Genomic DNA, 21,973 nt, shown 5'->3' with positions numbered 1-21,973 from the left:
ACTGGTATTTTTTTAAATATACAGATTATACAGATGCAGATACATATGTTTGATTAACACTATTTTAAATGATTGAGTCAAACAACTCTGCAGTAAGTTATCACATCAACCACACGTTGTAGATGTGTTTGTCAGACTTCAAGGAGAGCAGTAATACTTGTCCCATTATGTCATTGCAAGAACTGAAGGTCTGTTAAAGCGAGCTAACTTTTTCAGCCACAAATGACATACTGTGCTTTTTGGTTTATATGTTTTTAATTTGTATTTATTAAAAATAACTAAAATATTGGTCAAACTTGAGGCCAAAACCCCCCAAAACAATATAGAATACAAAAATGTATATCAAATATTCTTGCAGAAGAGTGAGACAAAGTTATTTATTCACCTCCTAAATATTTTACTTTTATCTATTTTTGTCATTTATTTCTTTTATTTTATTTTTTTTTAAAACCCTAATTACGCTAAAGTGATTAGTCAGAGCTTTTTTTTTCTCTTTTTGAAAAAGAAGACTGGGTCTTCTTTGGTTGATTTTTTATTATTTACTTTAGTGGGTATTATTGAAATATTTTTTTGTAATTTAAAGGTCAATGAATTAGGAAGAAATATCTTTGAGTTTTATTCTCCTCAAAAAAGTTTGAAAACATTTTTTTGACTTGATAATTCTTGAAGGTGTTCGATTTCGAGGACAGTTTAGAAAAGTTAGAATTATTCCTACATTAAAATCAAACAGCATTACCTTGTTTGTGCCTTTTCTGAATGATCGCAGTACACAACCTTTTTTTTTAATTTAGAATTATATATAAAAGATATCGGCAAACAAATAAATTGATAAAAAATCTTAAGCAATACTTTCCTGTAAAAAATACGAGTTTGCAGTTTTGACATTTGCTATTCTATCACTATAGTCAAGTACATCATATTTTCAAACAACTTAAAAAGATGTGAGCAACTCTCTGTCTTGATGTATGTGTTTGAAAGTGGAGAAAATTGGCCTTTTTGGCAGCCAATTACAGTTTCCTTCTGATCCACACTTAAGATAGTAATTTCCTTCTCGACGGGTCTTCAGCCTAACTGAGTACCATTCTGCTTCAACTTTCAGCACAAGAGCCAGTAATTATGGTAACATACTGTGATGCTTGTGGTGTCACCTGTTATTTTATTTCAGTTTGAATGAAATGGACCGTACTGCATATGTTAGATTTATATAGCATCACTGCACACTTTGACCAAATGTTAAATAGCTGCCTTGTAAAGATGAAGTGATTTTTGCAAAATTTCACTATTTACCTAACTATTTACCACTCTACTGGAAACTGATTATACGAATGAATTCTTGAAAAATTATTAAATGTAAAACTCGAGTAGAAACTGAGTAGAAATATTCAGTAGAAACTGAATATTGTGTGTGGCACTACACTTTGGAACGGGTTAAGTAATGAGCTCAAAAAATGTTCAAATATCGAAATATTCAAGAAAAAGGTATAAAGAAACTGATTTCACAATATGAAGATAAGAGGAGTTAAGGATCAATAGGTGTTTAAATAATTCCAAATACATGTGTGAACTTGATTGTTGTAAAATGATCAAAGCTCTTTTAAATACAATCAATGAGTATTACATTGTAATGTGCAATAATGATTACTGAAATGTTTAAATTACAGTCAATAAGCTATTAATTTTCTTTACTTGATCTGAATGTGTATATATAATTACTGGATTATTGTGATAATGTCTTCTAATAATCAATGATCATTACATAATGGTTACCGTTACTGTTTACTGAAATCATGAAGGAAGGTTTTCTGAAGATGATCAATCATTACTAGGCACTGGATTTTGTTACTTGAAAAGAATCTATCGGATCAGAACCGGATTAAAAAAACTGTAAAACTGTCAAATGAATGAACTCAGTAGTGGTGGGATTGTATAAACTCGCTTCTTCCCACTTTTCAAGCAATAAATCAAGCTCTACTTAACTTTAGTTAATAATCTCTATATTTAATTAAGCAAATGTGATTTAAGTGACTTTTTTGTTTTGTTTTATTTTCTGTCTTTTTAAACTATGCATTCCAACATTTCCGTAATCACTGATAAATATGTGGAAACTCTTTATTGCTTCGACTACAATGCTTGAAATAAATCAAATCAAATCATTATTAATATATTTTTTCCTCTTTAAAATGGCCGCAGCAGGAAGCCGTTTACTCTAAATGGTTCAAAAGTAGTTCCTCTTAAGAGCTACTGACACTGAAGTATTTTAATTCTTGCAGCTTAAATGTTGCACCTGTTCTACACCACTTTGGGCTGCTATTATCACTTCAGCAGTTATCATTTTTCAGTTTAACTGAGTTTTCTTTAAATAAGCTCTAAATTAAATCAAAATAAAAAAGCCAACATTAAAAAATGCTTTTCTTTTAAAAAATCTGTTTTTGCTTCCTGTTCCACAACTTAGACTGTAACCTCATGTCAGATTTACATTAGATTTTTCTTAAAGATTGAGGAAAACAATTTTTTTCTAAAAAAATAAAATGTTTTTTAAATAGTATTCCTTAATAGTGTCATTCTAAATATAAAACCCTAAGTTGGAGGGAAAACAAAAGTAAGTTTAGAGAAAATACTGCGTTGATAGGACGGTGGAATTTAAAAATTACTATCACTCCTTTGAGAGATATATCACCTGATAAATCTTTAAAAAGTATTTTTCTAATCACTGAATACAAATCAGCACACCTGGAAGTGAGAGATATAATGTACATATTTATGCGCATCACAGGCTTTAAAGTCTGTGCTTTGTAAAATTTGTATCTTTACATCTGTGCTGTGCTATTTCCAAGACATCTCCCACTAAAAACAAAATAATAAAGTAAGTTGTGAAATTTGCAGTGTTCTCTTTCTGCTCCATATCTTTGCTCTTGTATGAAGCTTCATCTGAAAATGACTCTGTGACGTGATCTCGTGTTTCTTTTTTTTGGTTCAACAGAATGGCGAGGCATCCCTCTTTGAGGTGAACATTCGTTACGTCGGTGGGCTTCTTGCAGCGTACTACCTGACAGGAGAGGAGGTGAGTTTAATGGGCGGCTATAAAACCTGCTCCTTTCTTTGTCTCCATCCTGTCCCTTCAAATGTATGAGTGTCAAGAAGTGTGACAGAGTGTAAAGGAGTGTTCAAGGATTAGTAACCAGTATGTCATTTTGATATTGAAAATGTCATGCTCTAATAATTTAAAAAATTCTAAAAGAAGAGGGCCAAAGAATCTAGTATATGACTGCCCTATAAACTTGTGCTTTTAAAAATGATTTAGAGAAAAATGTTGTCTTTATTTATACTTGTGTTTAAACCTTAAAACCTCTTGGAGTGTAGCTAATTAAAAGTTTGTATCAATTTTTTTAAAAGGGTTGTTTTATATAACCACAATCGTTTTCTAAAGGCAAATTGTGTTTTTCTAAATTTATTTCTGTTCTTTAAGATATTTAAATATAAAGAAAAAGTCCTTCACAGATCATCAAGTCATTAATATAAGTGAAAAAGAAGATGAATGTAGAATGAAATGGAGTTTAGTACAAGAGAACAAGACATTTCTGGGAATCATTTGTTGGTACCAAAAGTAAAAATAAAAATAATTGACCTTTAGAAAGGACATTTTTTTCTTAGATTTGTTTGAACATATTTGGATCATTTACCCTGTCCTATTCTCAAAAGGACTTTACCAAGGTTAGGAAAGCTTAGTCAACAGATTTAATGCTAATATACACGGATCGGTCTGAGCTGTGTCTCACAACAGGTTCATTAATCAATCAGAATGTTTACTTCTCCTCCGTCATGTCTGTGTCTGACGTCCATCCCTTTGCAACGCAAGCTTTATGCATGAGTTCTATTTCCAGTCCGTCGACGGGTCGATTTTGCTGTAAAAAGCCGGAGAAACAGGATAAAGGTCCGGGTTTTGTACTTTCAAACTAAAACTTTATAAACATGTATTTTCTATTTAGGTGACGTTACCACAGGATAACGCACATTAACACCTCGGATAACACCGTTGTTCATTTTTGCCATGGATGACAAAAGTTTAATTTTGTAAAAGTACAAAAACATGACATCGTGTACGACACAGAGCATCCATGTTATGATGACTTGGTGAAGAAGGAGAGGTCATGGGGCCTGATTGCCAAAGTTTTGGATGAAGTACTTGACATGTGGGTGGCAGGATAAACCACTCCTCCGGAAGCCAGCGGGGAGGGAGGGGCGGACCGGAGACCCAACAGAGAGATGTAAACCAGGAGTGTCCAATCCCAGGACCCGTGTCCTACATGTTTTCTAACCTGCCATTCAAGTGTTTTATTGGCTAAACACAGCAGGTAATCAACAGCAGATAAAGCAGGGTTTTCTAGAAAACTAGCTAGAGGCTGGCCCTCAAGGCCTTGGGTTTGACACCCCTAATGTAAACTGTTGGTCGTGAGATGGACTCCCCACACAATGCAAGGGAGATGCACAGGACCAGTGTAAATCAGGCATTAGACTTGCTTTGCTGTGGTTGTTCAGTGGGATCAGTCAATAATCAAGAAATATGCTGTTGATGTGTTCTGGAAGAAGTTGCTTTGAATAAAAGTTTGTTTTTAGCAGGAACTGTCCAGGTTAAAGGATCAGAAGCTTTGAAAAGTTTAGCTTTGGCAGAAAATGAGTATGGACACTCTGTCAACTCTGGAGGATACATAACGATTAAAATTGCCTTCAACGAGCACACACTACAAGCGGTCCAGTTCATTATCGGCATGTTGTGAAATAACCGGAGGTCAATGTGTCACCGTAATGAGCATCTGGCTGCAGCAGCTTCCCGGAGCGTGCAGATATCATACTCTGCAGCTGTTCTGTTGGTGGATGAGACTGTGCAGCAGCAGAGTTAATGGAAAGAAGATGTGGTGGCACTGAACACTGTCGCTTTAATGGACATTGATTTGCAGGCCACACAGGTTGAGGCGAGAGCGGCGTAAAATTGTCAACCATCACTGGATGAGTGAAATATGAACACATAATTGGAGCTGAATATTTTTATGAAGCCATTACTCCACATTTGCCTGCCATTAAAGTCATGCAGAAAATATTCTTCTATTCTGTTCACTGGCCCATGTAAATTTCTATATATGGCATCTGTAATGATAGTTCCTAAAATGTGAGCGCAAAGGAGGACCATGAAGTTTGTCAAACAAGGACAGCTCCTTTGCTCTTGGGAAGGATAGTCTGCCCACTGTCCTGCTGTCTTTTTTGCAGCTCACCTTATAACTTTGCTCACTTTTCTTATTTTCCTAATATATCATTGTAGTGCAGGTATTCATCACATGGCTTTCTCATGCATTTTGTGAGAAAAGGTTACGCACAGCCAGATTTATATCTACCTGAACCTCTACCTCTAGATTCCCCCATTAGAGACTTCTCCTTGCAGTCTGCTGTTCCATTTGGATGATAAAACCAACAGATTGAAGGTCTGTCGCTGCTGCGGAGACTTAAATCAGCCGAGACAGTGTTGCAGGAGGCTATTACAAAACTGTGGATGTGGATTGACCAGAGGATATTGGGCAGCTGCTGCTGTAAATGATTGGTAGGGAGTGGGGAATGATTACGGCTCCTTGTGGGACACAGTTTGTTGGAGAAGTGCTTTGAGCAGAACTGCACGAACACCTGACCATTAATAACCTCCTGTTGTTTTTAACCGTGTGGGATGTACTTTTAATGTGTGTGTTTCCTTGGTGTCCCTGAAGGCTCATGGTTGGCCTTTATGGAGACATCCTTATATTAGATGTTGTGTTCAAAGCGCTCTGACTGCTCCTATCTTCCTCTTCTGTCATTAACACAGGCAGTAGATGTGTCGCTGTTTTACCTGTGTGTTTATTACTGCTGTTATTCATAATTTGGTGATAAAGTATGTCTGTATTTTAAGTGCTTGTTCATATTTACTGCTCATTCAGACCGAGTTCAATGTTTTGCCTCAATTCTCATGTCCAGCACATCCTACAGGCAGATTTTTGTGCAATTTATCAACATGCAGGTAAAGGTGTGTGGCATCGAGAGGTTCAGCAAAAGCAATGAACAAAGTAGCGGGGGAAAAAAGAATGAATTCAATCAGCCTGGTCTGAAAATTGCTTGTTGGCTGTGTTTAGAACAGCAGGGGAGGGAGGGAAGTGGCGGTCGTAGCAGAAAAGTAAGATTTCATGGTAATTTGTTCATCAGTGATGGGAAATGGGTATAAAAGGAAAAAAATGATGAAGGAAGGGTGCGTGCATATCAGCAGCTCTGCGAGCATGAGCAGATAAAGCAGACAAGCAAAGGGAAGAAAGCTCAAAGAAACTGAAGCTGTGAGGGTCACGTCCTGAAAATGTTTAGCTCCTCTTAGAGATCAAAGAAAACAAAATGCTGCACTTTTTTTTTAAACAACATAAAGGCTGTTTGTGGCAAAAGGCATAAGCAGCTCTTGCTGGTACCACACTCCTAACATTTAACATTAAAGAGCATTTTTTGTGTTAGTTCTTTGTTTTCAGTCCTATTAATGGATAAAGTGAGAAAGAATTCCATGAAAACACTCATCTGAGTTTAACATGTTAGAACAGTGTATTATAAAACTTAAAATGAGCTTCTATTCACAACTGAACTTCAGACTGCTATGGAGTACCTCCTGAAACTAAAGGTTTTAGCCGTTGCTGTGCTTTTTTCATATGGTAAAATTACTCTATACTGCTGTATTGTTTTTGCTGCATTATTTATATCAGAATATTTTGCACTTACAGCTTTTCAGGAAACATCAGAACAGCAGACAGGACACTTTTATACATACACTCTGTTATTTAGCTAAAGTTACACTGATTATACTGTAAATGTCTTGAAGAAATCCACATTAAATATGGGGGTTTGGCATGTCATCCAGATTCATGTATTCACATGATTCGATACATGGTCCACAAATCGATATAAAACAGATTCTACTAACTTTGTGGCAATACGATAAGATAGAATTCTTTTACCTATAGATACGATCTAAATAGGCCTATAAATAACAGCTTCAAGCATAAAAAGCTGTCATTTGGGGTCTTTTAGACTGTTTTGTTCTCTGTGGTTAAATAAAAGTGTGTCGTTGGTAGAAGTGAGCTTATGATTGGACGTCTTTGTGTTTGCATCACATGTAAATAAAAAGGCAAAGACAGTAAAGAGAACAACTGGAAGAGAAACTGCTAAAGTTTGCCAGTAACTGATTATTTACTTTCTGGTTGATTTTATACCTTTTTTAACACCAAAACCTTGTTCATGTCTGTGGTTTTCAACCGACACTGCTGTTACTCCCAGCAATGGATCAATTATTTGATATGCATCTGTATCCTTTACACCCCTGGAAGCTGTTGAAATGGAAGAATTTGTAAAATATCATTTAAGTATATGTTGAATTAAATGCACTTCAATGAAAGTATTTATCAATTTATATACCATAAATACCTCTCAATTTGACTGAAGGTCCATCGCAAAAAAAAAAAAACACTCCGCCCTTCAGACAGGTTATCCCAGCTATTCTTGTTTTGTTGTGAAAGTTTAGGAGGCACCAGGCAATTTATGTCTGTTTTCGAGCTTCACACCCACCAGTTTCCAAAGACAATTTATGCTGTTCTTTATGTACTAGAAGTCCTTCATATTGCATCACTTATTTTTAATGTCCATTGTGATGAGAAAACAATTCAAACAGCTTTAAACTCTTCTGTCATTCCACAAAGTCAAAGTCATAACACTGGTAAAAAAGATGCATTCAGACTCCCCGTCCTCTATAAAGAACTCCCAAAACATGTAAATATGCTTGGTAGTTCAAACGAATTCTCTTTCTTTTTCTCCCCCAGGCAGTACATAATCTTCTACATGGATTGTATAAACAATACACGCTAGCAAAGAGTTTCACAATTCTTCTAATAGTATAAGTATTTTCTGATATCATTGTAATAGTGTATTTTCAACCTGATTGAAGTTTTTTTTGTTGACATGTTTATGATCTACAGAAAAATCCAATGTCTTTAAATGAAGAAGACTTTGATGAGCTTGTTCTTGGAAAATCCCCCACATTCCCAGATGAAACTGGTCTTCTCCCATGTGTGACAGGATATTTCTGTCTGTGCGAGATGAGAGAAGAAAGACGCACAGATGCAAGGAGGGGAGAAGAACAAAAATGAGCGATGCAAATAACTGAAGAGACAAGAGAACCAAGACAGTTGGCAGGAATCGGCCAATACTAAAGGGTGAAAGTTCAAAACTCACTCCAATCCTCTTTTGATGTGCAGTGCCTTACAAAAACATTCATCCCCTTGGATGTTTGTCCCTTTTGTTGCTTTCATAAATCACTCATGGTCAATGAAATTTGTCTTTCCTTACACAAGAATTTACTAGAAAAAACTCTTCAATGTCAATGTTAAAACAGAATTCTACAAATTAATGTCAATGAAACAAAATATTATATGAAATATAAATGTTTGCATAATTATTCACGCATTTCTAAATGTAATGGTCTAATTCAATTGAAGTTGAATTGATCCAATTAGTGCAAATAGTCTCACAATTAGTGAAATGAAGATTACCTGAGTGGTGTAGGTGTGTCCAAAGTGACTGAGTTATAAAACTCCAGTCTATGAAGGGTCCAGATCCTGGTGGAGTGATATTCCTGGCTACCATTTTACCATGAGACAGAGGAACACTCCAAGCAATTTAGAGAAAGGGTTATTGGAATCGACAAGTCAGGGGATGGATTTCTTTTTTTTAGAAAGTAAGGGTTAAGAGTTGTACATTGAGAACTCTTTATGAATCCAAATGTATTTGACGCACGCTTTGTTATTCCAATGGTTCAGCAATAAAATCTGTTTAGGCCGTAGTCAAATGAACAGTACTGTCAATCTATACAGCCTTTCATGGATATATCAATACTTGTTCATACTGTATTGTTAAGCAATTCTATTGTAAAGTGCTACCAAAAAAAGATAACATTTAATGTAAAAACTTTTCTTCCAACTCTGAATTGCTCACAGAATTATCAAATGATACAAAGAAAAGAAAAAAAGAAACTTAAATAAACCCATGAAGCTGCCTTTTTAAAAGCTTTTTTTTTTACTCTCTGAAAAAGTCACTTTATCTGCAACCCTCCTGGATTTAAATCTTCAGTACCCACAGCTTTTGAAATTTAGGAGACAGTTAATGAATTAAGGCAACAAATCTTGCTGTGACCCGGCAGACTTTGCCTTTTTCGCATTGAAAGACATTTTTTTTGGCATCTTTATGGCTAACAATTATCTTTTAAGACAAAATAGCTTGGATTGTTTCTGCGTTTTTATTTTATATTTATTATTTTGAATGGGTTATGGTGTAATTTCCACTTTGTGTTGTTTACCTATATTATTCATTTTTGCAGTGGGATAAGATTTTATTCCAGACTATGTTTGGCAGCAAACTTAAGCACAGTTTCATTTCTTCCTTCATTTATGCTGAGTCACAAACACACATACATGTGTGTATGTCTGTGTATATATAAAAAAAACCCGCCCCTCTCACCCTCTGCGGGTGGTTTCTCCTCCAAGCTCGGGTCCTCTACCAGAGGCCTGGGAGCTTGAGGGTCCTGCAGTATCTTAGCTGTTCCTAGCACTGCGCTTTTCTGGATTGAGATGTCTGAGATCTTTCCAGGTATCTGTTGCAGCCACTCCTCCAGCTTGGGGGTTACTGCCCCGAGTGCTCCAATTACCACAGGCACCACTGTCACCTTCACTTTCCAGGCTTTCTCCAGTTCTTCTCTGAGTCCCTGGTATTTCTCCAGTTTCTCATGTTCCTTCTTCCTGATGTTCCCATCGCTTGACACTGCCACATCCACCACAACGGCTTCCTCTGTTCTTTATATATATATATATATATATATATATATATATATATACACACACAGTTGTAAAAAAATATTTCATAAAAAGGTTAAACCACATTTTCCTTTTATCTTGATGTCTTGATGGAGGGAGAAATTCCTGCTAAAGTTGTAACGTCATATTATTAATATCATTATTAATTGATGTGCTTCTATTTTTAGCTCTTATTTTCTGCAACACCTTAGGGCATCAGTGTACTGCTATTCTAAACACTTTGCTAATAAAAGCACAGAACTCAGGTAACCTGCTTAGTCATGTGGAATGCTAGACCACACAGCACCTTCTGGTAATGTTTCATCCTGTTTGACCTCCCTCACTGTCCTGCAGTTGCACATTTGCATTTAGCCAGACATGCCAGCATCTATATACACCTGCCGCATGTTTAATTGATTTCTCTGGACTGTGTGCTCCAGATTCTTCAACCCAACACGTCCTGAATTACCTTTTTTCTTTGAAAAATGCAATGGTATTTATTGCAGAAAAATATTTTTCCATCTTTTTTGTCAAACATTGTTTACAACAGTCAGAAGTGCGTGCCTTTTTGGTGTGAGGTTTAAGAGGATGTCAGAGCATATCACTTCTGGCATCCTCTTAAATTTCTTGGATTGCTTTTTCAAAACATTGGTCAAAACTTCTGAAACAATTCTTTGAATATTATCGGTAAAAATTTAAATTTCACAATACATGTTTCTTTTTTTAAATTCTCCTGGATGTGCAAAGCAAACCTTTGAGTTCGATTGTAAGCAGCTTCATTTACCACCCATGGCAACAGCACAACCAGTAATCCTCCTAGTTGTCACGATCTATCCCCATGGAATGCTTTTCTGTGCACATATTTCTGGAGCAAATGTTTTGTTCACGTTGCTGCATGTTTACGTATATAGTTGGAATAAATAAGTGCTCAGGTCTCGCTTTCATAAGCTATTTTAGGAGAAGAGACAAAAGGAAATCCATTTTATGGTCAGAATAAGGGTTAGAAGGGGCGGAGGAAACGAAGTTGATGGATAGAAGAGACACGTATGATGAACAGATAAGTGGTATTTATAATTTGAAAGAAAATTATCAAATGGACAATATTGGTTGTCTTCAGATGTTTTGTTAAATTGTCTTTTTGAGCAGCAGGAAATCAGGTAATCAATAATATTCAACAAAAAGTAGCTTTCTTTTCAAAATGAGTTTCTAATGCTGCATACTTTATGTGCATACTTGCAAAATAAAGCATCCTACACATAATAAGCTTTTCGTTTAATTTTTTTTTTTTGAAAGAATGATAACATTCTGAATTGTTTTGAAATGAATTGAATCTGGCCACATAAAGTTGCCACATATTAAGATGCCTTTAATCCTGTGCATAAAAAAATATACCACTTATGAGAAGGAATATCCTAAATTCATCTGCTCAAGTAAGAACACAAAAATATCCAAAACACAAATGCAGTTTAAACTTACAGCTTGAACTCTCATACATTTCCCAACTTTCTTGAGATGGATCATAATTAACATGACTGAAACGTGTGATAACATGAATAATTGGGTTTTCATAGAAGTTGGTCCGGTGCATCATTAGGTTTGGAAGATTAAAAAAAGGAAATACTGAGAGACTTTCCCATAGCATTTAAAAAACTCAACTAGGTCTGATCATGGCAGATGTTGCTGGTCTTTTTCTGCATGAGTGACCCGAGTTACCTGATGAGATCATAGAATTCTGTTCTTCAAGGCAAATTGACTTTTAAGGTTGATCTAGAAGAATGGAGAACTCAGTTTATGCACTGATTACTTCAGAGGTGTGATGAATAATTAAATAACTAGATGTCACATTAGGAGGTGCAAGTATCAACAATCCAAACAACAAAATCGCAGTTGGAAAAGGAGAGCAGTGTGGTCTGTGTCATCAGGAGTACTTTGGTCGGTGTGTTGGGGAGAGTAAACAACCCCTCCACAATCGGCTGGCACAAAAGAGCCACATCCGTTCACCTGCACCGGACAAGCAGGGGACACTTTTGAAGACAAAGTGTACCTCTTGAACAGAGAGGACAGATGGTTTGAAAGAGGAGTTCGAGGAAGAATCTTTGTCAAATCTCCTTTCAACTGAGGTGGGAGTCTGAGACATATCTTGTCCCCCATGTTTACAGTCCTGTTTTGACATCTTTGCCCAGGAGACTGAGGTCCCCTTCACACCATGCCATTGCCTGTGAGCCACACTGAGATCTCCACCGGACCAAATAACAGGACACAAGTCAGATGTTGCATCTGCTCTCACAACATCTGCTTATTTAATTTCTAAAGCATGGATACCTTGAATTCCCACTCAGCAGTTAGAGCTACCAACCAATTAGAGCAGCCAAACGTCTTCTAGATGAGGAGCGGACAAACTACGCCCACATGGGGCCGTTAAACTATTCAATCAGGCCTGCCAACTGGACTGAATTATGTTGATTTACGTATTATTCCTTTTAGGGTTGGGCGATGTCCCTTAAATTGGCCGTTGACGATGTTTGCTGTCAACCATCGGGATGGACGATGACATCGTCGGGGGGGAGGGGGGGTTGGGGGGTATTTTTACATTTTTCGTTCTTATATAACTGCTATTCGTTTTTGTGCTTTTTTCATTTTATTTCCCAACTAATGACTAATCCGCGATGATCCAGTATAAACTGAGGGAAGTGACTTTAACAAAAAAAGTAACAAACAAAATAGAAAAGAAGTAGTCCGCTCCCGCACTTCACTAGTGAAGTGGACCGGCGGAGCGCGGACTTACAGCTTTGTGTTTGAGGGGAAGGGGGGGGGGCTCTTGTTACATGAGCGCTATGTGTGGGAGATTTAAGACTGCGATCCGTCCCGCAGCTCTAGGGGTACAACAACCGAACTCAGAACCGGGTCTAAAAGTGTGTGTCTGAGCACAGCTCGGATCGTCAGCACACACAGCGGTTTGAGCTTCAAAGCAGAAATGTCGCTCAGTCCTTAGAAAACGTTCAAACAATCACGCGGATTTGTGTTTCCAGTCGTGTCCCGACTAAATAAAGGCTGATGTTATTCTTACATGTTTACGTGCAGCCAGCAAGCAGCACCACCCAAAGCTAATGTTGTTAGCCCGTGTTAGCATACTGCTAATCCTGGCTTTGTTCAGAAAAAGCACTGACCACACGGATTAAAATTCAAATGATGAGCGAACAGGTGTTTCATAATAACCGTAACATTATTAAAAGCATGTTTAGAAGATCATCTCGTATTTTACCGAGCTGACATGTCAATGTATATAGCCGCTCGGCGCTGTTCAACATTGTTTTGTATTGAATTGTTACATTCAATAAAGTTTGAAAAAAAAGCCGCTCGGCGGAATTTATATCCTTCCGGTTTTCAAACTGCGCATGTGCGAATGATTTATTCCGACGGAAAGTGTGACCTTAGTGAACGTTTTTATATTCTGAAAACATTTTTCTGTGCCATGTACACGGTTGGATTCTAATCCGACCATTGATCCCATCAAGATATTTTGTACATGTAACCGCGGCTTATGGTGTCGACGCGCAACGTGGCGGGGGCGTGGCATCACGATGGTGGTCTCTCCATCGGGATGTCAGTCACCCATCACGATGGACGATGATATCGTCCATCGGCACAACCCTAATTCCTTTGCTTTCCCTGTATTTATGGTGTCTCCCCATATGATGAACTACAAATACATTGACCTTTTGTTTTGTTTCACGTGGTGTTGAAAGATTTTTTTTTTTTATAGTTTCATGTTTGTTTTTTGAGTCAGTTATTTTCTTGATCATTCCAACAACACATGAATTCAGCATTTCTACTAAAATGAGAGCAAAAGCCACCGGTTTGGAATAAAACCTCAAAATGTTCTGTTTTAAAATCTATATATATTGATTTTCAGTCAAAGTGAAAACACGTTTTTGTCCAGATTTCATTTTTCTTCCTCTTATGAGGTGGATTACCAAATCACTCCACCTGTCAAACTTTAGAACCCTTAGTGGCCTACCACTCAAAAGGTTTTCCCTCCCTTGTTCTAAATGAACTTTTAAAGTCCAGCCATGCAGGCTGAAGAACACAAACCTGTGATAACATGACCAGGAGCTCTGAGAATCTTCCTGTGTGAGAGTTCAGAGCTGTTTGCATTGCTGATCTATTTGTACATCGTTAGTTTTTGTCCGAATATGTGTCCTGATCAGTAACTCAGCTGTGTAAAACATTCTATACAGTGTTTTTTTGTTCTTTATTCTAATCGAATAAACATAAAAAAAAAAAAAAAACATCCCCACTGTTGTATATTTGGAGGCTTAAGGCAAGATAAAGGAATGATCCAGTGGGACTTGGTCCAGGAAACTGGAATCTGACTCAAGCATGAGACCATTGTTTTGATTTAGTTGCCTCCTGCAGTTAAGTTCAAGCTTTGGCACGAAAGCTATAAAGATAATGGTCAGAAAACAATCCGGTCTGAAACTACAGTGGTTTCAACCCCGAAGCAGCAGATGTACACTGAGTTCATGTATCACGTGTAGCTTTCTGTGGGGCTACCTATGCATTTTTATGAGTTTGTGGCTGTTTTCTAAAGAGCTAAAAAGGCTGAAAAGTGGTCTGGGAGGAAATTCCATTTCCCAGATCAAAGTGGATCATCGTAATCTCACAGTAACCTGGCTCACTCCGGGCTGGAAGGCTTAACGTCCAGGGAAAGCACCCCATCCCAAACCCCCATTCTGCCTTGTGTACAAACACCTAATCCTATTTGTGCCGAGGTAAAATAACTGCACTCGGCTTCATTCGCACTTCTCTCAGTTTCACTGTGGAATTAAAAAGCACTGGATAAGAACTACATCTTATTACCAGCAGCTAATGCGTGAATCCATTATAGCTTGTTGAAACATTACATACATCGAAGCATGCAGTTATTTAGCACTTATTTGTGTTGGTGCACAATCACCTAATAAGTAACTCACTGAATGAATCTGTCACTGCAAGCAAAGATGACTTGTTTTCCAGGCCTGCAGCCAAACAGAGTTCCTGAAGATACATTTCTGGGATCTTGAAGCATCAACTACCAAAAAATGGAAGCTTTTCTAACAAAAACAAAACAGAAGATAATAACTTCTTCTTTTTACAGTCTTTCTTGATGCATTTCCTTCTTTTTTCTCAGTCATAATGCAAGTCTTGTTTAAGCTCTGTAGTTTGTGTTTTTAAAGCCGAACAGAACAATTCCGCTGCAGTAATTGCACCCAACTTGAGAGAACTTTGGCCCAGGCCCAAATGAGCCCAGACTTCAAGAAGAAGCCCTGTTCAGAGAGGGATGACATTTGTGCATGTGTGGTGTTTGTGTTAAGCAGCCTCATTTTTGCCAAAAAAAAAATCAAATCCTGGGGATCATTATGCCGCTCCTAATGATGTCTGCCTTGTGCTATCCAGGCCTTTTCACTAAGACACTTCATGGCTCACAGCCTGGATGTCTGTTTTTTTTGTGTCTGCTACCCCAGTTCCTCTTTTTTTCTTAAATTAAATGCTCACACAAAACACTTTTTTGGGTGTTTGTTTTCTGTGTGTTATGGCCAGGTGACTAACTTTCCATATACCAATTTCATGCATATGTGTATATTAATTTATCCTTCCAAATATTTTTACAAAATGCAATTTTAAAGATTCAAAAACAATTAAAATTAATTTAAAAGAACTTTATGAAACCCCAAAGGGTAGTTGGAATATTTTAATTTTAATTTATACTTTTTTAATTCACATTTTGTGATGGTGGGTGTGGAACCTTGAATGATGGCGCAACACAAAACAATGGGTTGACTAAATTGTTCATGGATTAGCTTTTAACCACAAAAAAAAATGCTATTGATCTCAATTAGCTGTGCTAGCAATCCTTAACTCTTAGGAAACTGAAATGTGTGATAACAAGTGGCTCCTTTATTCAATCAGGTCTCAGGAGCCCAAGCAGGTTTGAGGACTTCGATAAAATCTTGTTATTTATACAGTTCATCTAAAAGGAGCAGAATAATAGCAAATAACTTTAATTAGAAACGTTTCTGTTATAATTTGTGAAGAATAGTTAGAAACTGCCTTTAACTTTAATTACACTAATGGTTTAAACTTAATTCACTGAGCATGTATTGTCATCTCAAAATTATATTACATTTGAAGACAGCACAGCCAAACTATTGTTCTAACAGTTTATTCTCATACTCCCTTTTTCTATGCATGTGTTTTCTGCTGAGCAGGCCTCAGACTTATCTTCACTTTAGCCTTGGAGCTCCTCTCCAGCAGTAACCTGTGGGCGTGATTTTCACACGAGGTCCATTGGACGATCTTCTGAATATGTAAATGCAGGGTTTTTATACCAACCCCATCCCTGAGCTCGTTGGTTCGGACTTTGAATGCACCATGTTCATCTGTCTGTCCCCTTCGTGTTTGTGCGAAGTAAAACCTCCACAAAAGATAAGTAACTGTCTCTGAGTCATTATTCATTATTTCTGTGTGTAAGAAACTGACGGGGTTACGAACTAATAAAATACAGTCCTTTCTAGAAAATCCAGTTTCTTCACATAATTCCTTTTATTTATTTATGTTTTTTATCTTAAAATACTAAAAATCGAAGTCATTCATCAAAAATAACAAGAAAATGTCCTTTATTTTTTAAGCTGGGTTCTTAAGAAGCTAAACTGGGTGTTGTTGTTTTTTTCTCTCATTTTTGTGCATCTATGTTGAATTTGCATTTGTGAATTTTGTGCATTTACCTTGCTTTTAACACCACTCTTCCTTCTAAGATGTCATTATGTATTCAGTCAGCATTGACCATAAATGCATTTTATTCAAAACAAGTCCCTGAAGAGCTGCATTGTGCAGCAGCTTCTCTAAACATGAGCTGGAAACTTGTGAGCTTGTACCTCTTGTGTATGCATTTGTGTGCTTATGTGTTGTTTCTATACAAAACAATAACTATACCAAATAGGGACATAAAATATGACATTTCACTCTGCAGACTATCTGTGTCAGGAGGCCCAAGTCGGAACATGGCTGCAGAACAAACAAGCTGAAGCAAAAAAAAAAAGTATGGGGAAGGGGGGCATCTAAGCTGATTCAAATGGATTCTGAGTGAAAAGAAGAAAACGACATCTGCACTGGTGCCACACAGGCAGAATGACAACAACATGAAAAATAGTCCAATTCACACCAGGGGACCAAGTCCATCTTACTGAATTCCATTTAGCTGATTAATGTCTCCTTGGCATTCCCAGCAGTGCAACACTGTACAAGCTGCTGTGGCTTTTCAATTCCAGATGTAATGGAGTGGTTTTATGACGCTACATCGGCCATTAATTAAGAACATAAAAAGCACCACATTACTGGGTAGACAGGTTAGAAAGTCTACATGCAGGAGTCAATTAAAGATGAGGAATATATAATTTTGTGGCATGCAGGAATTGAATTAGTCATGCATTTCTTCTCTTCGGTACAGAAAATGCTCCGTATGTTTAAAAGCTCCTTATCGGAGGATGAACAACATCACCACAGCTGGTTTGCAGGTTTGCTTTTAACCAAAGCCGTCCAGGTTGTAATAGTAATGACAGGCGGCGGAGGCATTGATCCCTTTCTTATGATACTAAAATAACCTTACCACAACAGAAACATAAGCTTTGGTTTTTGACTGTTTCATTCTGATCTCCTGTAGTATAAACACTCATGATAAGCTGGTTAATGATTCAAAATTTGTTGCGTGGGTGGAAGTGAAAGACTTTTGATTTATTGGTTAAGATGGATGGAAATTGTCTCCTTTTGCCCATCACAGCTGGGATGTGCTCTGGCTAAGCCCCTTTAAAGTAAAGGGATAGAAGTATGAACACATTTACATCCATTTCAGCGTCAGTTCTGTTGTTGATACATCTGTGTCTCTAGTAATCATCTCCACATCTGTTGTTTTTGAGTTAGTATTTCAGCTCGTGCTAATTCTTTCCAACTCTACTCTTAAAATCCTTTTATTTACAATTGTCACAAAATGGCAGCTGCTTCTTTACAACCTGCTTGGACAGTTTTGGTTTTTAGTCATCCCAGTCTTTCCTGCCTTCCCTGCAGGCTAATGAGGTAATTTTAACCTCAAAATGCTGCTTGCACATGTTTCTGCAGTTCATCGGCGCACGTTCTCTCACATGGTAAATGCTGTTGCGGTTTGCTTCTTAAGTTTGTGGTCTTTAATTTGCATAATTCTACTAAATTAATGCATCGTCCCTTCTTTTCCTACTGTTTACATCGTTTTAGAATGGTGCACAAAAATAACTTTCAGGTTACAAGAGTCTGCTCACAAACACAATTTGAGGTAGTTGCATCCCAACTGTGCATCTGAGAGAAAAGAAGTTGTAAATAGAATAGCCTTCAGGCTGTTTTTTTTTTTTTTTTTTTTTACATGGTGCCCTTTTTTAAAAGTCCTCACATCTCAGTATTTGGGTGGCAGCACTCTTTCTTTGGAATCTTTTATTCTTTTTTCCATCATCAGCAGATACACATTAGAGTTTGGCTCCATCAGAATGCATAGTCTAATAAACTGTGACATATTGATGCATGCTTTGATTTTGGCTCTCCTTAAAGGAACTTTTTTACATGTCTTTATTGGATTTATGTCTTTTTGGCACGGAGTGCAGCCATTACAAACAATAACTGCTAGATAACTGTCAAAGTATGTACCGTAAATTCCGGACTACAAAGCGCACCCGATTACAAGCCGCACCCACCCACTTTCACGTGTTTAATTAGTTTTATACATACACAAGCCGCGCATGTGTTAGGCGATATTGTCATCCTGACAGATCACGGCCAGCATCACAGAGTGAGTGCAATTCATTAGCACATTGTTGATGGTGCCAGCTTTGCCTCAGCCTCATGTATTTGAGTGTATCGACATCTGTCAAACAGCATGGACCTCTATTCTGTTCACAAGTTCCTCAGTTATGGTGTTTTTATTTCATTTTTTTTTTACTTATTGACAATCTAGGTATCATACATAAAATTACAAACAGTAACCATATAATCAACATTACATCCCTCAGTTATAATGAGGAAATTTACATCTGCGATTCCACATTTCCCATGAGTCTTAGGGGCTAAAGGCGGGGCCAATGCCCGGCTCGCCATTCTGTTGTACGTGTTTAAGAATGAGCAAGTATCAGCAGTGCATGGAGGGATGAACGGGTACAGCTCTCCTTCCGCTTGTGTCGCGGCAGCGTTATGGGAGTAACAGGGCTGGTTAAAAAACACACCGGTAAAATACAGCAGCGGTGACTGAAAAGCGCGCGCCTCAGCGTGATACGCGCGCCTCAGTGCGGCGCGTGCGTCAGAATTCAGAAGCCTCTGCACTCCGCGGACGCCTCTGCGCTCCGCTCCCGCCCCGCGCGCTCCTTGTCTCCCCTTCCTATCTACTCCGACACCTCTGGCCAGGGCGGCTTCAAGGAGGAGCACTTCGTCCCCGTTGCGCCGGTGGATGGAGCAAATCGTTTCTGTGCAAAGCAATCGGACTTAATACTGTACGTTTTGTGTATGAGGGGCGGGTGCGTTGTTACGTGTGGGAGCCTTCAGACTGCCATCGGCCCCGCAGCTCAATCAGCAGGAGATGTCTCCAGCTCACACGGAGGCTGTGAATTTTTCCAAGCAAAATTCCGCTTTTACGGTTTCCTTAGAAACCGTAAATGGAGTGTAAATTCACTCCATGCGCTGTTCTCTCCGTCACGCAGCAAACCGGCTTTTCCAAACCCGTTGGTGACGGTGGACTTTTTTACGCTGCTTTTAACGATTGCTTTTAACTTGAAAGCTTCATCATATTGTAGCGGCGATCTGGTGCACGTTGGGTCTAATGGCACCAAAGGGTTCTGGGATGCGGCCGGGCATGCGTGTTTCATTTTGTTGAACCATAACTGAAGTGTCTAAGACCTGAAGTCAAGTCCATGCTGTTTGGCTGCTTAGAGGTGTGTTGAATATAAATGCCTTGTGCTTGGTGTTAGATAAAGAATTCAAACTATTCACTGAGTTCGAAAGTACGTACATGGCGGCCGCTAATTAAATCCATAAATTAGCCGCGTCACTGAATAAGCCGCAGGGCTGTAAACGCAGGAAAAAAGTAGCGGCTTGTAGTCCGGAAGTTACGGTATTTATTATGATGCAGGTGTTAAATAATGGTCTATTTTGTGTCTATACCTGATGTTTTATTTCTCTACTCTTGCTAATCTGCACCTTACTAATAATTTTATTCAGTTATTTGTCAGAGTTCTTCTGTCTGTAAAGACTGATTGATTTTTGTGAAATTTCACAGTTTGAATTAAATTCTAACTGTGAGTGTCTTCACTTGATTTGATGCTCTGCATGAAATGATTCTAATACCCACAATCTTGAGGTGCGGTTTGTGTCTCTGAAAGCAGGGAGGCAAAGATGACTGAAAGCTCTCTGCTGTTTCTGCAACGCAGCTGGTGAGCCTGTGTGCCACACTAAATATCATCTTTGTCCCAGGTCTGATTGACGGCAACGCCATTTTAGTTTGAATGTGCTCAGAAAATGCCTTGGCCACAGAATAGGCACACATGTAAAGACAAATTGATTCCTGTTTAAATGTTTTAGAAAAAAAAAATCTCCTTTTGTGTAAAATTTCAATGAAGGTTCACATTTATCTATGCGATGTCTTAAAGTTGAGTCATAGCATCTAAACAAAAGAAATCTTCTTCTTTGAAGTCCAGTAGCTGATCTTTTATACTGCATTCTGCTATTCACCTTAATCTGCAGGTACGAATGAATGCTGAATTTACAAAAATAGGTGCTGTGATCACTCTTTGGTGAAGGCGCAGTGAACCCATTACTCACCGTAGGTTACAAATAGGATTAGAGCGCAGTCTGACAGTTGTGTCTGAAAATAAGTTTGATGTATTTTTTAATATGGATGTGAGCTTAGGCTCACAAATTTCCCAAAGGAGCAGGTGTGCACGTTAGGTATTAACTCGACAAAGGTGTCTACACTAGTCTTTTCTAAAAAGTAGGGCAATGCTACCTTAGCAGTCTGGTAGTTAATCACTTGGTGACAGTAGCAAGGTGGTAGTTGTCACATTTTAATTGTTGAAATGACTGAACACTTTGTGTGTATGTGTGTGGAAGAAAAGCAAAGTGAATTATTAACATGGTGTGACTTTTGTTAAAAACACTCTGGAAAATGTGAGCTGGAGGAAAAGGCTTTAATTTTTATTAGGCAGTAAAATAGAGAAACTTGATGAGATACATTAGCTGTAACACTGAGTGTACTAATTAATTCCTGAGCAAGAAATCCCATGAAACTGGTGTCATTGGCTTTATGTATAGTTGATTGATTTACAGAAAAGTAATAAATTAAAATTTAATCATAACACAGATCTACTGAAAAATATAATCCCACATAATCCATAATCATATTAAAAACATGTAAGTAAACCAAAAAAAACACTTAATTTTTAGAATCAACTTGTTTGTTGGGGTACAAAAGGAAAGATTGAAAACTAAACAAAACAATCCCAAAAATCAAATTTCACCCAAACGTAAAATTATCCTCAGTTTCTCAACAGTAAATGCTGAGGATTTGGTCCCTCCAAGGCGAATTAAGTGTTCTTGTTTAATGGATCAAAACTGAATATACATGCAGAAAGTGGAATTAGAGGAAATTGCATTTTCTGTGTGAAAAAGACTAAATTGATTGTTTTTGTGCCAAATTAATCCAATAAAAAACTTAATTTTGTCTGGTAGGAAAGTTTGTCTCTCCTGTGTTTGTCTCTCCAGTTGTTGACGGTTACTTTTTTGGAAGGAAAGGAGTTTGCTGTCTAAATGTCACCCGTGGACACAGCACACAATGGGAGGAGCCACATGCAGTTGCTTCAGCCTCTAAAGGAGAAAGATTTATTGGTGCCATTTTTTCCTGAAGATGTTTTGTGTGTTATTGTGAAAGGTCAGCTTAATGTCAATGGTGTTCCTGCAGTACTTGTAGCTATTAACCCTCTCTGCAGCCTCTACATTAAGTGTCAGCTGTGAAACTGGATCAGCCTTTTCCTGGAAGTCTT

At 37.8% G+C, this 21,973-nt stretch overlaps 1 protein-coding gene across 1 annotated transcript in view; it reads left to right on the top strand.

The window, feature by feature from the left end:
• man1c1 (mannosidase alpha class 1C member 1) overlaps positions 1–21,973 on the top strand; it is a 187,778-nt gene that overhangs the window by 127,575 nt on the left and 38,230 nt on the right. Inside the window, exon 4 of the mRNA XM_004078309.4 lies at positions 2,981–3,061. Within this exon, the coding sequence (XP_004078357.1) occupies positions 2,981–3,061 (81 nt within the window). The remainder of the gene's footprint in view (positions 1–2,980; positions 3,062–21,973) is intronic.

This window comes from Oryzias latipes, chromosome 16 (assembly GCF_002234675.1).
Source record: "Oryzias latipes chromosome 16, ASM223467v1".
Classification (NCBI taxonomy): Eukaryota; Metazoa; Chordata; class Actinopteri; order Beloniformes; family Adrianichthyidae; genus Oryzias; species Oryzias latipes.
Note: the sequence above shows the minus strand (reverse complement) of the source record. Positions and strands in the feature narration are given on the sequence as shown.